At 49.0% G+C, this 13,588-nt stretch overlaps 1 protein-coding gene across 1 annotated transcript in view; it reads left to right on the top strand.

Moving 5' to 3' along the window:
* Nucleotides 1-1,724: 1,724 nt before the first annotated feature.
* CCDC12 (coiled-coil domain containing 12) overlaps nt 1,725-13,588 on the top strand; it is a 51,049-nt gene continuing 39,185 nt past the window's right edge. The window contains exon 1 of the mRNA XM_008703860.2: nt 1,725-1,916. Within this exon, the coding sequence (XP_008702082.1) occupies nt 1,821-1,916 (96 nt within the window). The 5' untranslated portion in view covers nt 1,725-1,820. The remainder of the gene's footprint in view (nt 1,917-13,588) is intronic.

Genomic DNA, 13,588 nt, shown 5'->3' on the forward strand with positions numbered 1-13,588 from the left:
ACCGACGTGCCATGTTTTTTGCTCCTATTGTTTGTGGAGCGGGATTGGGGACATCAGAGAGCGGTGCCCTTCGTCTGTCCTGCAGATCCCTGGGAGATTTAGTCAATCCTCACGGGTCCTCTCTTCCAAGAAGCCTCCTAGATGCTCCAGTAGGGGCGTCCTCCACTCTAGGGCCCAGCACTTGCCTTCACATCTTTTGTTTTCTTTAACCTCAAGAGGTTGAAGGCAAGAGGATGTGTCATGCCTCTGTTTTACGGATGGAGAAATTGAGGCCCACATGGGGCAAATGAGAATCACTTGGGTAGCCGGGGACAGTGTGGACAGGCATGGAGGCCTGACTGACTCTTTGCTGGCCCATGGCCACCATCACCTCTGGACCTCTCCCTGCCCCCCCCAACCAGCCTGCCTGGGACGTGAGGGGCGCCCCTTGTGTTGGGCAGGGGTCAGGGCCTTTGTTGGAGCTGGGGAGAAGTTTGTGGAGCCCAGAAAGGTACTATGAGGTAGAGGAACTGGAGTCTGGAGTCCTCCACACCTTGAGTGGCCAAGAGAAGACAGTCTCTCCATTCCCATCCTTTTCGTCCTCCTGACTTCTTCTTGGGCAGCCCCTCCTCTCTGGCCTTTTTTCCTGCCCTGTCCATCCTACCTCTGAACTGACATTTCCTGAGCACCTCCTACCTGTGTACCAGGTACCACCTGTGATCCTCGTACAGCTTCTAGCAAGTCGCCACTCTGGATGTGGGGGAACAGGGCACTGAAAGGCCAGGGTTAGTGGGGTCAAGAGGGTCGTTTTGGAGGGCCTGGACAGAGGTCTTGTGGCGCAGGGGCCTCTGAAGGGAAGTGGGAGGAGTGGGCATCCACCTGCTGCCAGCCTGGGAAGGGAGGCCCCAAGCAGGAAACAGCTTTGCTGAGAGACAAGTCATGGTATGCGTTGGGGGGAGGGAGGCATGGCCTCTGTGTGGCTTTGGGGACCTTGACATCCTGTCAGAAGATCTTTACTTCAGCCCCTGGTTATCGGGGCATGCTGGTTAATGCAGGAGAGAAGACCCTGGCAGCTCCTGCTGGGGAGCAGTGTAGGTCTTGGCCACCTGTTGCAGTCAAGGCCAAATCAACTCTCAGTGTTTCTCAGGAACTAAGCTACCCACTGGACCCACTTTGGGGGTTCTTCTCCAGCTTAGGTAGTCTGACCCTGAGTACTCTGCTGCTTCGGGGCTTGGAGGTGGGAGGGGATCTTCCATGAGCCTGGAGGAAATGGCCATCCAGCCACCCCTGCACCGCACAGGCTTCATCTGACCTGAGAGTGGACACAGAAGGGCCTAGGGACAAGGGCATCCAGGGAGTCACTGATACCTGTAGAGGAAGGAAGAGGCAGATCTTTTATTAAACTGGGATCGGAGTGGAGGGTCAGGGAAGACTTCTGGAAGGCATTCGGGCCTTGAAGAATCAGGACACGGGGACAAAGGTGGGTCAAGCGCATTCCAAGAGGCGGGTAGGGAGTGAGCTGTGGTTGGCGCTTGCTTAGGCGAAGTCAGAGCGATCGACGCGCTCCATCCTCCTTCACTCAGGTCTGATTCCACTTGCCGCTTTCTCACTGATTGGCATTGGACGAATCGAGCCTTACGGTCTTTCTTTCGCCGTGCCCTCCCCGAACAGGCGAGGCGAGGCGCGGGGAAAGGTTGGGCGGGCCCTCCTATAGCAACTCAGTATTGATTGGCTTTCAGGACTTCCGGTTCTCCCGTTCTCGTCCCTGGATTGGCCGCCAGAGATTCATCTACTCCCTGGGCCTGCGCGATGCAGGACTAAAGAAGAGGAGGGTGGGCAACATGGCGGCTACTGCGGCTGGTGTGGGCCGGCTAGAGGAAGAGGCGTTGCGGCGAAAGGAACGGTTGAAAGCCCTACGGGAAAAAACCGGACGCAAGGTGAGGAATGCAGAGTGAGGACCGTGGCTGAGGTAGCCAGTGTTCGGATCCAGAGCAGGGACGAGAGGACAGACGACTAGTAGGAAAAGGCAGCTGCTGAGGACGCGCATGCGCGCGGGTGGCGCCTGCGCGAGGAGTCGGAGCCCGCCCACCAAGTGTGCTCGCTGGCGGGGACTCTTTTGGCGCTAGGGCCGTCGCCGCGCATGCGCGGGTTGGGGAGGGCCGTGGTCTGCGCGCTACCAGCCTTTTGGCTACTATCTGGTGTTTCCTTTGTGCGTCTCCAGGCGACTTCTAAGGTTGGGATGCTCGTTAGATTAGGCATGATTTTTTCGCGTGTGAGCGCCCTGATTCACCCCGTTTCCCCATGACCCAGCCGGCCTTCCAGCCTGGTGAAATTCAGTGGATCTAGCAGACCGTCCCCTGTCCTCCAGCGCGCCTTCGGCAGGGCAGTATGGGACGGTGCTCTGGGCTCCCAGCTGCAATCGTTGAGTACAGAAGTCCAAAAAAGAAGACCCATTTCTAGGTCAGGGTGCACCTCAGGGAAAGAGGAGGGCGCTTAGTTCTTCCCAGGCTACTTCTCTGGGGATGGACTTCCTAGTCCTATTAGTTACCAAACTTGGAAGCATCTTCCTTGCTTTTGACACCAAAATGGTTCGATTCCATTTCCACCTCGTTGATCTGTCCGAGTAATCAAGAGGAAGGAGAACTCTGAAGTTCATTACCTGTGTGCAAGCCCTGTCCCTGTCATTTGGGGCTGTGGGACTTGGGACAAACTGCTTCATCTCCTTGAACCTGTTTCTTCATGTCTGCAGTGGAGGATAACAACCCCTCTGTATTAATTCTCACTGGGTTGTTTTGAGATCTGACGGTCATCTGTGAAAAGCACTAGGGACCACAGAGGGTGGAGCTTGTGAGTTCTGCTGTTGTTGGATGAGCAAAAACTACTAATTCTACAAACTATAAAGGCTAGTAAATATCTCGACCTTCGATGGATGAGGGGAAACAGGGACTCAACTTTTGAACTTTAAAGAGTCAGGCTGGTCAGTCTGGCTCCTGTTTCCTTTGTGCATGGCCCTCCTGTGGGAAAGTGAAAGAGGAAGTAATAGAGAGTGAAAGCTAGCCAGATTGGCTTCTGCTTTTGTTGGCAGCTTGTTGGCCCTGTCAGACGGTTCTACTTGAAAACTGCCAGGCCTAGGGAATCTCAAACCTCAGCTTTTCGGTGGCTAGCCAGCCTGTGATGTTGGCTTGAATTTGGGGCCCAGATTACTGGGACTGGGCTTAAGGTCAGAATACAAAGGACAGCATAGCATCCTCAGGGCCCGTTGCCTCGGGAAGGTTGCCCAGGCCGTCAGGAGAACTGTCTTTATTTTTTTTTTATTTTATTTTTTAAAGATTTTATTTATTTATTTGACAGAGACAGCCAGCAAGAGAGGGAACACAAGCAGGGGGAGTGGGAGAGGAAGAAGCAGGCTCCTAGCGGAGGAGCCTGATGTGGGACTCGATCCCAGAACGCCGGGAGCACGCCCTGAGCCGAAGGCAGACACTTAACGACTGCGCCACCCAGGCGCCCCAGGAGAACTGTCTTTAAAGAGGGATTCTCTCGATGGGCTGAAAATATGGCCTGATGTTGTTGTTGTTGTTTTCTCAATTTTTTGTTATTGTGGCAGAATACATGTAACATACAGTTTACCATTTGAAATAATGTTATATAACTATACCACTATGGCCAGAGCTTTTTCATCATCCCAAATGTAAACTCTGTCCCCATTAAACAGTAACTCCCCATTACCCTCCCACCCTAGCCCTTAAACCACTATTCTATTTGATTACTTTGGGTATCTTACATAAGTAGAATCACACAGTATTTGAGTTTCTTTGGCTTATTTTGCTCAGCATAACATTTTTGAGGTTTATTGATGTTGTAGCGTATGTGAAATTTCATTCCTTTTTAAAGCTGGATAATACTCCTTTGTACTATACCACATTTTATCCATTCATTTGGGTTGCTTCTAACTTTTGGCTGTTGTCAGTAATGAATGTATAAATATCTGAGCCTCTGTTTTCAGTTCTTTTGAGTATGAACCCAGAAGTGGAATGTTTGGATTATGTTAGCAGTTCTGTGTTTAACCTTTGAAGGAACTGCCATGCTATTTTCCAGCGGCTGCATCATTGTACATTTCCAGCAGCAGTAGACATGGCCGTATTCCAGTTTTTCCACGTCCTTGTCAACACTTGTTATTTTCTGTTTTGTTGATTATAGTCATTCTGTCGGGTGTGAAATGGTATCACGTAGTTTTCATGTGTGTTTCCATGGTGATTAGGGAGTGATGTTGAGCATCTTCTCATGTGCCTATGGCTATTTGTATATCTTCTTTGGAGAAATGTCCATTCAGGTCCTTTGCCCGTTTTTTTTTTTTTTTAAGATTTATTTATTTGGGGGAGACAGAGTTCGCGCTCATCCGAACACACACAAAAGGTGCGGGGGAGGGACAGAGGGAGAGAGTCTTCAAGTGGGCTCCCCACTGAGCATGGAGCCACAACCCATGAGAGCGTGATCTGTGCCGAAACCGAGAGTCCAACGCTTAACCGACTGAGCCACCCAGGTGCCCGTTCACCCATTTTTTAATTGACTTTTGTTGTTGTTGAGTTGTGGGAGTTCCTAATATATTCTGGATATTAACCCCCTATCAGATATGAGATTTGCAAATATTTTCTCCCAATTCCAAGGTTGTCTTTTCACTTTCCCAATAATGCCCTTTGATGTACAAAGTTCTTAATTTTGATAAAGTCCAGTTTATTTTTTCTTTTGTTGATCCTGCTTTTGGTGTCATACCTAATGAACCATTATCAAACCTTGGATCCTGAAGCTTTTCCCCCATGTTTTTTTCTAAGAGTTGTTTTTTTGTTTGTTTGTTTGTTTGTTTTTGTTTTAGCTCTTATATTTAGGTCTTTGATCTATTCTGAGTTAATTTTTATGTATGGTGTAATGTAAGTGTCTAATACAGTCTTTTGCATGTGAATATCCAGCTTTCCCAATACCGTTTGTTGAAATGACGTCCTTTCCCTATTGAACGTCCTTTCCCTGTTGAATGGTCCTTTCCCTATTGAATTGTTGAAAGTCATTTGGCCATATCTGTGAGACTTTATTTCGGGATTCTGTATTCTATTCTATTGGTTTATATGTCTGTAATTATGCCACTGCCATACTGTTTTTTTTTTTTTAATTAATTTATTTATTTGACAGAGAGAGAACACAAGCACGGGGAGTGGCAGGCAGAGGGAGAGGGAGAAGCAGGCTCCCTGCTGAGCAGGGAGCCGATACGGGGCTCCAGCCCAGGACCCCAGGATCCTGACCCGAGCTGAAGGCAGACGCTTAACCGACTGAGCCACCCAGTCACCCCAACCATACTGTTTTGATTACTATAGCTTGTAGTGAGTTCTGAAATCAGAAAGTGTGAATCCTCTGACTTAGTTCTCTTTCAAGATTGTTTTGGCTTTTTGGGATCCCTTGAGATTCCATATGAATTTTAGAATGGATTTTTCTGTTTGTGCAAATAACACCATTGAGATTTTCATACGGATTGTACTGAATCTGTAATTCATTTTGGGGAGTGTTGCCATCCTAACAATATTAAGTCTTCCAATCCATGAGCATGGGACGTCTTTCCATTTATTTAAGTCGTTAATTTTCATTCAGGTCTTTAATTTTTTTCAGCCATGCTCTCTAGTTTTCATTGTACAAGCCTTTAGCTCCTTGGTTAAATGTATTCCTAAGTATTTTATTCTTTTTGGTGCTGTTGTAAATGAGATTGTTTCCTTAATTTCCTGGTCTGATCGTACATAGCTAGTATACATAGAAATGCAACTGATACTTGTTGAGTTATAGAATCGACATCCTGGAACTTTGCTTAATTTGTTAATTATTCTAACAGTTTTTTCATGGACTCTAAACATTTCTGCATATAGAATATCATCTGTGAACAGAGACAATTTTACTTCTATTCCAATTTGGATGACTTTTATTTCTTTTTCTTGCCTGATTGCTCTGGCTAGAGCTTTGAGTATCATGTTGACTAGAAGTTGTGAAAGCGGTCATCCTTGTTTTGTTCCTTATCATGGAAAAGCTTTCAGCCTTTCACCATTGAGCGTGACATTCACTATGGGTTTTTCAAATATGGCCTTTATCATGTTGAGGAAGTTTCCTTCTCTTCCTAGTTTGTTGAGTGTTTTTATCATATCGCTCTCATATCAAAGAGAGTTGAATTTTGTCAAATGCTTTTTCTTCATCAATTGAGATGATCATGTGATTCCCCCCCTTCATCCTATTAGTGTATTGCATTAATTGGTTTTTGTATGTTGAACTATTTTTGCATTGCAGGAGTAAATTCCCCCTGGTCCTTGGTCCTTGCTGGATTCAGTTTGTTAGTATTTTGTTGAGCATTTTTGCTTCAGTGTTCACGAGGGATATGAGTTTGTACTTTTCTTGTAGCGTGTGTGGCTTTGGAATCAGGGTAAGGCTGAACTCATAAAATGAGTTAGGAAGTATTCCCTCCTCTTCAATTTTTTGGAAGAGTTTGAACAGGATTGGTATTATTTCTTCTTTAAATGTTTGGTAGAATTCACCAGTAAAACTATCTGGCCCTGGGCTTTTCTTTGTCGGGAGGGTTTTGATTACTTACTCAGTTTCCTTATTAGTTATAGATGTATTTAAATTTGTTATTTCTTCATGAGTCAGTTTAGGTACATTGTGTATTTCTAGGAATTTGCCCATTTCATCTAGATTTTCCAGTTTATTGGTGTATTGATTGCTACTTTAATTGGGTTTAATCTTCACATTTCTGGCTTCAGAAAGCTCTTGGCCATGAACTCATTTCTAAAAAAATGCGCAGTCGGAAATCACATGGCTTCTATCTTAGAATTGAGACTTCACTGGCCTTTGGAGTTTCCTTTCATTCTTTTTAAGGAAGAGTTATTGTGAAGCCACATTCTTGCTACATTGGAAACCTTTTCCTTTCCTGGTGCGTCTTTCCTATCCAGGAGCTCCTGATTTTTCTACTTTCTCTAGTCCTTTTCGTGCAAAGGGGAAGTTAGAATTTTTTGTTGACTCTTCAGTTTCCAGGCTGTGGTGTCAGTGGGTGGATCAGTGGCCGGTGATGAAGTGTTGTTCGGCTTGGTTTTAAATGGGTTATTGGAGCTGGTAATTCAGTCCTTCAGTAGACGTGTAGTGGGTCCGTCCTGTGCGCCAGTCACTAGGCACTAGAGGTATAGTATTGAACAAAGCAGATAGAAGTCTCTGCCCAAAGCAGCTTGCAGTTAGCTGGAGAGACAGTCCGACAACATACATACTGTTAGATAGAGAAGGTGCAAGAAAAGGAAAGAAGGAAAGTGGGATGGGGAGTACATAGTGCCCCTGTTTTTCTCTGTAGCTCGTAACGGTTTAATTTTGTTTATTAAAGACAACAGTGTTTTCAGATTTAACATGGAAATGATGCCAGTTGCTTGCTTTATCTTATCTAGGTCTTGATGACTACCCTGAGAAGAAGGAAGGAGGAGGGTTAATTTATAGGTGGAAGCACTGAGGCTAATAAATGTGAGGTGGTTTGCCCAAGGTCAGCCAGCTGGAAGGCAAGTGAGTGTTAGCTTAGGAGAGGCCATGAGAACAGGTGGTGACTCTCTTTATGTACTGACTTGGACCGGTTGCCCAGGTGCAAGGTAGGGGAGAAGCTGGAGAAACCAGTTGTATACTTGCTAGTAGCTTTTGGTTTTTGTGAGTTACACACTCAAAAACAAAACAAAACAGGGGCACCTGGGTGGCACAGCGGTTAAGTGTCTGCCTTCGGCTCAGGGCGTGATCCCGGCGTTCTGGGATCGAGCCCTACATCAGGCTCTTCCGCTATGAGCCTGCTTCTTCCTCTCCCACTCCCCCTGCTTGTGTTCCCTCTCTCGCTGGCTGTCTCTATCTCTGTCGAATAAATAAATAAAATCTTTAAAAAAAACAAAACAAAACAAAACAAAAAAACAACAGTGGGAAAAGAGTACAGGCCCCAAGTCCAGTCTGCCCTGATGGGCATGTCTTAATCCCCTCTGGATCCTGATTCTGGTCCTCCTTTCCCCTGATGAGGATGGGGATGCCCTTATTTGCCACAGTTTTGTTTTGTTTTGTTTAGTGGTGAAGTACATATAACCTAAAATTTTCCATCTAAGCCTTTGTCAGTGGCATTAGTATATTTACAATGCTGTATAACCATCACCACTATTTCCAGAGTTTTTTCATCACACCCGACAGAAACTCTACCCCCATCAAGCAGCGACTCCCTATTAATCTTATCCCAGCCCCTGGCAACGCCTCATCTACTTTCTGTTTCCATGAGTTTGCCCATTCCAAGTACCTCATGTAAGTGGAATCTTACAATATTTGTCCTTTTGTGTTCGGCTTACTTCACTTAGCATAAGCATAAGTTTTCAGGATTCATCCGCGTTCTAGCATGTAAGAGAATGTTGTTCCTTTTTAAGGCTGAATCATATTCCATCGTAGGTATATACTATAGGCAGTGGGTGTTTGTTCATTCATCTGTTGATGGACACCTTTTGGCTATTGTCACTAATGCTGTCATTGGCATATTGGTGTACGTGCTGGCTCACAAGTATTATTTGAGGCCCTGTTTTCAGTTCTTTTGGCTGTATACTGAAGGAGTGGAATTGCTGGGTCAGATAGCAATTCTGTGTTTAACTTTTGGAGGAACCGCCAGCCTGTTTGCCACCGCGGCTGTACATTTTCCGCTACCACCAGCAGTGCGCGAGGGCTCCAGTTCCCCTACAGCCTTGCCCATCACTTGTTTTTCTTTTTAAGAAAATACAAGATGGGGGCGCCTGGGTGGCTCAGCCGGTTAAGCGTCCAACTCTTGATTTCAGCTCAGGTCTTGACCTCAGGGTCGTGAATTCAAACCCCGTGTTGAGCTCCATGCTGCGCGTGGAGCCTACTTTAAAAAAAAAAATTATAGGGTGCGGGGGCGATCTGGCTGCAACATCCGTACCCCACTGATCGCCAGGGTTGGCTCGGCTGATCTGGATGGCTAGGTGGGTGTCCCCTTCCTCCCTCACTGCTCCACGTGCAGCCCTCCCAGAGCTGTGCGCTTGGTGGAGGAGGGTGACCTTCCCGCATGGAGGAGGACCGTTCTTCGTCAGGGGTATATGAGTTAGCTGCGTTCCCCTGCCGGAACCTCCAGCCAAGCTCTCAAGGTCCATTTGTAGGAGAATGTAGGGTAGACAAGCTTCCAAGACTCCAGACACGTCCACATGAGGTGCTGCATGTGGCAGTCTGCCTTTCTTTAAAAACAAAATAAATGATAGCTATCCTAGTAGGTGTGAAGTGGTACCTCACCCGGGCTTTGATTTACATTTCCCGGATGGTAAGTGCTGTTGAGCATTTAGTCGTGTGCTTAGTTGCCGTCCGTGTATGTTCTTTGGAGAAATATGTATTCGTATCCTTCGCCCATTTTTCCATCGGGTCGTTTGTCTTTCTGTTGTTGAGTTGTGGTTGAATTATGTATTCTGGATATTAAACTGTTGCTAAAAATGGGACTTCCGGGTATTTTTTCCCCCGTTTTGTGGGTTGGCTTTTCTTTCTCTGGGTAGTGTCCTTTGATGCACAAAGATTTTTAGACTTTGGCGTGGCCCAAAGTTACCTGTTTTTTTATACAAGAGTGCTTTTCACGTCATGTTTAATCTCTGCAGGACCTGAGTGATGTTTCTGTTAGGGTCAGTGCCTGAGAGAAAGACAGTCAAAGGTCTCAAGTTCGAGTTACTTTTCCAGCCCAGTCATTTCTTGGGAGACTGATGAGTGGTGAGGCTGGAGAGGAAGTAGGGCCAGCCTGCTGCGGGCAGACAGGGAGCAAGGAGGCCCCTCCCTCGGGTGGAAGGGGTCCCCACTTTTACCTCCATCATCTGATGTGACGATGAGACCACTGTAGGATGGACTCCAGGGTCCAGCACTTTGCCAACCTGCTCCGGCCGCTGGAGAGTCCCTGTCTGCCCCAAGGGGATGGCTCCTTGCTGGTCCCCTAGCACTCAGTGGCACATCCCTCACTGACACCTACCGCACACATGGTCTTGCTGAAGGCATCAAGATTTCATGCTTGGGGTTGATTTCCCTCCTGGTGCTAGCTTCCTCTCCTCCCCACACTGGACTGTGAGCTCAATTTAGTTATCATCTGGGGGAGCCAATCCTGACACTGTGACAAATGGAGACAAGACCCGGGCCATAAGGTTTCCGCACATTATTCCGCAGTGAAGTTTGGTTGTAGCTGTGCGCCGGCAGTCTTAACAGTACTTCCCTGCCAGCCCACCTGACTGATTTGTGAGGGGGCAAGCCACGAGGTTCCGAGGTGCCGGGATGCCCAAGGTCAAGGAGCATCCTGAGTGACCTCTGGATTCCAGCCCGCATAACCCCCTGGAGGAGGGGGATTCTCTGCAGGGTGCAGCGTGCCCACAGGTCAGCCAGCCCCGGTGATGGGGGGAAGAGCACATAGACTATTAGACTGTACTGCTGGGGGGCATTTCCTGGGAAAGCCAGGCTGGGCCTGGGGACGCTCCCTGAGAAGGCAGAGTGGAATTTGGGCTGAACCGTGGAGGATGGGATCGGGAAGCACAGTGGGGTAGCTGGAGAGGAGTATTCCACGGGGGCAGCTCCGAGGGGGGAACATTTTGGTGGGTACAGAGGGGACAGTCGGGGATGCTCCACACGGTTTGACAGCAAGCAGTTGGCGGTGATTGGGGTAGGGATGAGGTCTGAAAGTGCTGCTCAGTGCTTTGGTGGCCAAGTTCTGCAGGACCCTGCCCTTCTAGTGGGGAGGGCAGCTGTCCACGTTTCTTTTCTTTTTTCTTTTTTCCTTTTTCTTTTTTCTTTTTTTTTTTTTTTTAAGATTTTATTTATTTGTCACAGGGAGAGAGAGTGAGAGCGCCCAAGCAAGGGGGAGGGGCAGACCCCCCACTGAGCAGGTATCTGTTGCGGGACTTGATCCCAGAACTCCTGGATCATGACCTTAGCCGAAGGCAGACACTTAACCAACTCAGCCGCCCAGGGGTCCCGAGCCGCCCACATGTTTGTATTGTATTTGAAGCTCATTTCTTGGTGCTCATCCAGACGTTCCAAGCTGGGTGAGTAGGGGAACCGTTCCAGGCTGTGTAGATGAAGCTCTGGGGCCTCTCTCTACAGTGCTGCCCAGCCGGGCAGTGGGAGGCCACTTCGTCCTTCTCTGACCTCTTTCTTTCTTTTTTTTTTTTTTTTATGATTTTATTTATTTATTTGGCAGAGAGAGACACAGCCAGCGAGAGAGGGAACACAAGCAGGGGGAGTGGGAGAGGAAGAAGCAGGCTCCCAGCGGAGCAGGGAGCCCAATGCAGGGCTCGACCCCAGGACTGCAGGATCATGCCCTGGGCCCAAGGCAGACGCTTAACGACTGAGCCACCCAGGCGCCCCGCTCTGACCTCTTTCTTAGCAGCCAGAAGGAGGCTCCTAAAGGTTGTTAACTTGGCACAAACCCTTGCCCTCGGCTGTCGGCTTTCGCCAGCATCTAGCCTGGATCGGGCTGTCCCTTTGTGCCCTGGGACAGGGAGGGTGGTTGTCCCCAGCCCCTCGGGTTGCACCTGAGCCCGGAGCAAGCTCTGGCTGTGAGCTTGCAGGCTGTGCGCAGTTCCTGTTTCTCACCTGGCTCTGGGGACTGGGGTCGTGCTGTGCGGTGCTGGCCAGCGCCACAGCCACGTGTGGTCCTTGAGCCCTTGAAATGTAACTAACATGATGTTTTATTCTATCCCATTTTACTTACTTTATATTTAAACAGCCACACTTGACTTAGGGTTGCCTTACTGGACAATGCATCTCTGGAGAACTTGCTCCCTCTTGCCCAGCTCGGAAGAGACTGTGTCTCTGCCTGAACTCTCATTTATTGAGAGCTATGAAGGAGAGGGTAGGTGGGAACCCCGATGGCCATGAGCTCAGCCTCGGGGAGCCCAGGGTTTTGAAGCTAGCGCAGGGGCTTCAAGTGGTCAGTCTTCGTGGCGGGTGTCTCCGGCAGGTGCTTGTTTCTGGCCTTCTGTGTGTGCATCTGGTGGTGTTAAATGCTGACACTTGTGATCTATACACTCGAGAAACAGGCGGTCTAGAGAGTGGGGAGAGTGCCAGGGTGGAGGGGAGCTCATTGATAATCTTGGACTTGGGTGCACTGGGGAGGGGCTTGGCCACTGTGGGCTCAGGGTGGGAGGGGGAGCTGGAGGGAAGGGCCGGAACTGTCGGGGGGACAGAGAGGAAGGGGCAGCGAGGTGTGGGGAGGTGGGTGTGGAGAAGAGCCCAGGGTTCTGGGCGAGGAGTCAGACTTGTCCGTGCCCTGTTCGTCCCTCAGGAAATTGCCTCTGACCTGGCCGCTTGCAGCTATGTCCCCATGCCCAGCAGCCTGATGGCTAAGTTAGTGGAAGAGTCACTGTCTCCGTGCTGACAGCCTCTTAACAGATCGGTGGTCATAACATGTACATGGCACTTTGTGATGGGATCTCATAATTTGCTCAATGCAGAAGCAGCCCTTCGAGGTAGGTTGAAGACAGTTTATACCTGCTTAATAGACCAGGAAGCCTGGGCTGAAGGGACCTCTCATGAATGTGCTTTGGGACGTTGCCGACCCTAGATGGTCCCCTAAGCCCTGGGCCCAGTATCCCTCTCCATTTGTCACCCCCAGGTGTTTGGGAAGAAGCAGCCCCTAGGACGGAGTCTTCTTCCCATCCCACACAGAAACTGCCATCAGGCCACCTGGGGGAGCTGGGTGACAGGAGAGCACGGGCTTTGGAGTCAGATGGATCTGGTTTAAATCTCAGCTCCATTCATCCCCTTGGTGGGACCCAGAGTGGATCTTTAAAACTCTGTGCTTCCCTCCTAGCCTTGTCTGTAAAATCAAGGCGTGGCTTCTGACCTCATCAGTAGCTGGAAGAGCAGAGGGAGATGGCTAGTTCAAGGTCTCGCCCATGGGCCTTTTATAAATGTAGATGTGGGTCTGTTCTCACCCACCCTGTTGAGGTGAGGAAGTCTGGGTGGTCCTCCAGCCCTCCCAGCTGGGTGACGGTGGGCGGAGCTGACCCTGTTTCCGAGGGAAGCAAAGAAGACATCTTGCTGGTCCCCCGCCTTCCACAGCCTAGCCCTGCTTCCTTGAAGGTGGAGTTGACTTGTGGTGCAAGGTGTTAGAGTAACAAAAAGTGGATTTGCAGAGCCACAGCCAAGGTGGGGTGTGTGTTCCCCATTCTTCCCAAGGACTGACCGTCTCTTCCGAGCTCTGCTCAGACCCTGCGGTCTGGGAGCCAGTGAGAGGGAGAACCTGGTGGGTGGGAAGTTGGGGACTCCCAGCACAGACACCTGTTGATGAACCAGTGTTGCAGCTTCGAGTTGACTCATCCTTTCCCAGGGCCTCGACTTGTTCACGTGTGGAATGAAGATGTTGGATCAATGCGAGGTTCTCAGACCTGCCAGTGCGGGAGGATCCCCTGGGGCGACAACGTACCTTCTTTTGTCTGGCTCCACCCCAGATCTCCTGTTGGGATCTTGGTAGGGAGCCTAGAAATCATCCATTTTTAAAGATCCGCAGATGATTCATTTTTCTGCAAGTCTGTAATCACTTCCTTGACATTCTCCC

Source organism: Ursus maritimus, unplaced genomic scaffold, assembly GCF_017311325.1.
Source record: "Ursus maritimus isolate PB19 unplaced genomic scaffold, ASM1731132v1 scaffold_14, whole genome shotgun sequence".
Lineage (NCBI taxonomy): Eukaryota > Metazoa > Chordata > Mammalia > Carnivora > Ursidae > Ursus > Ursus maritimus.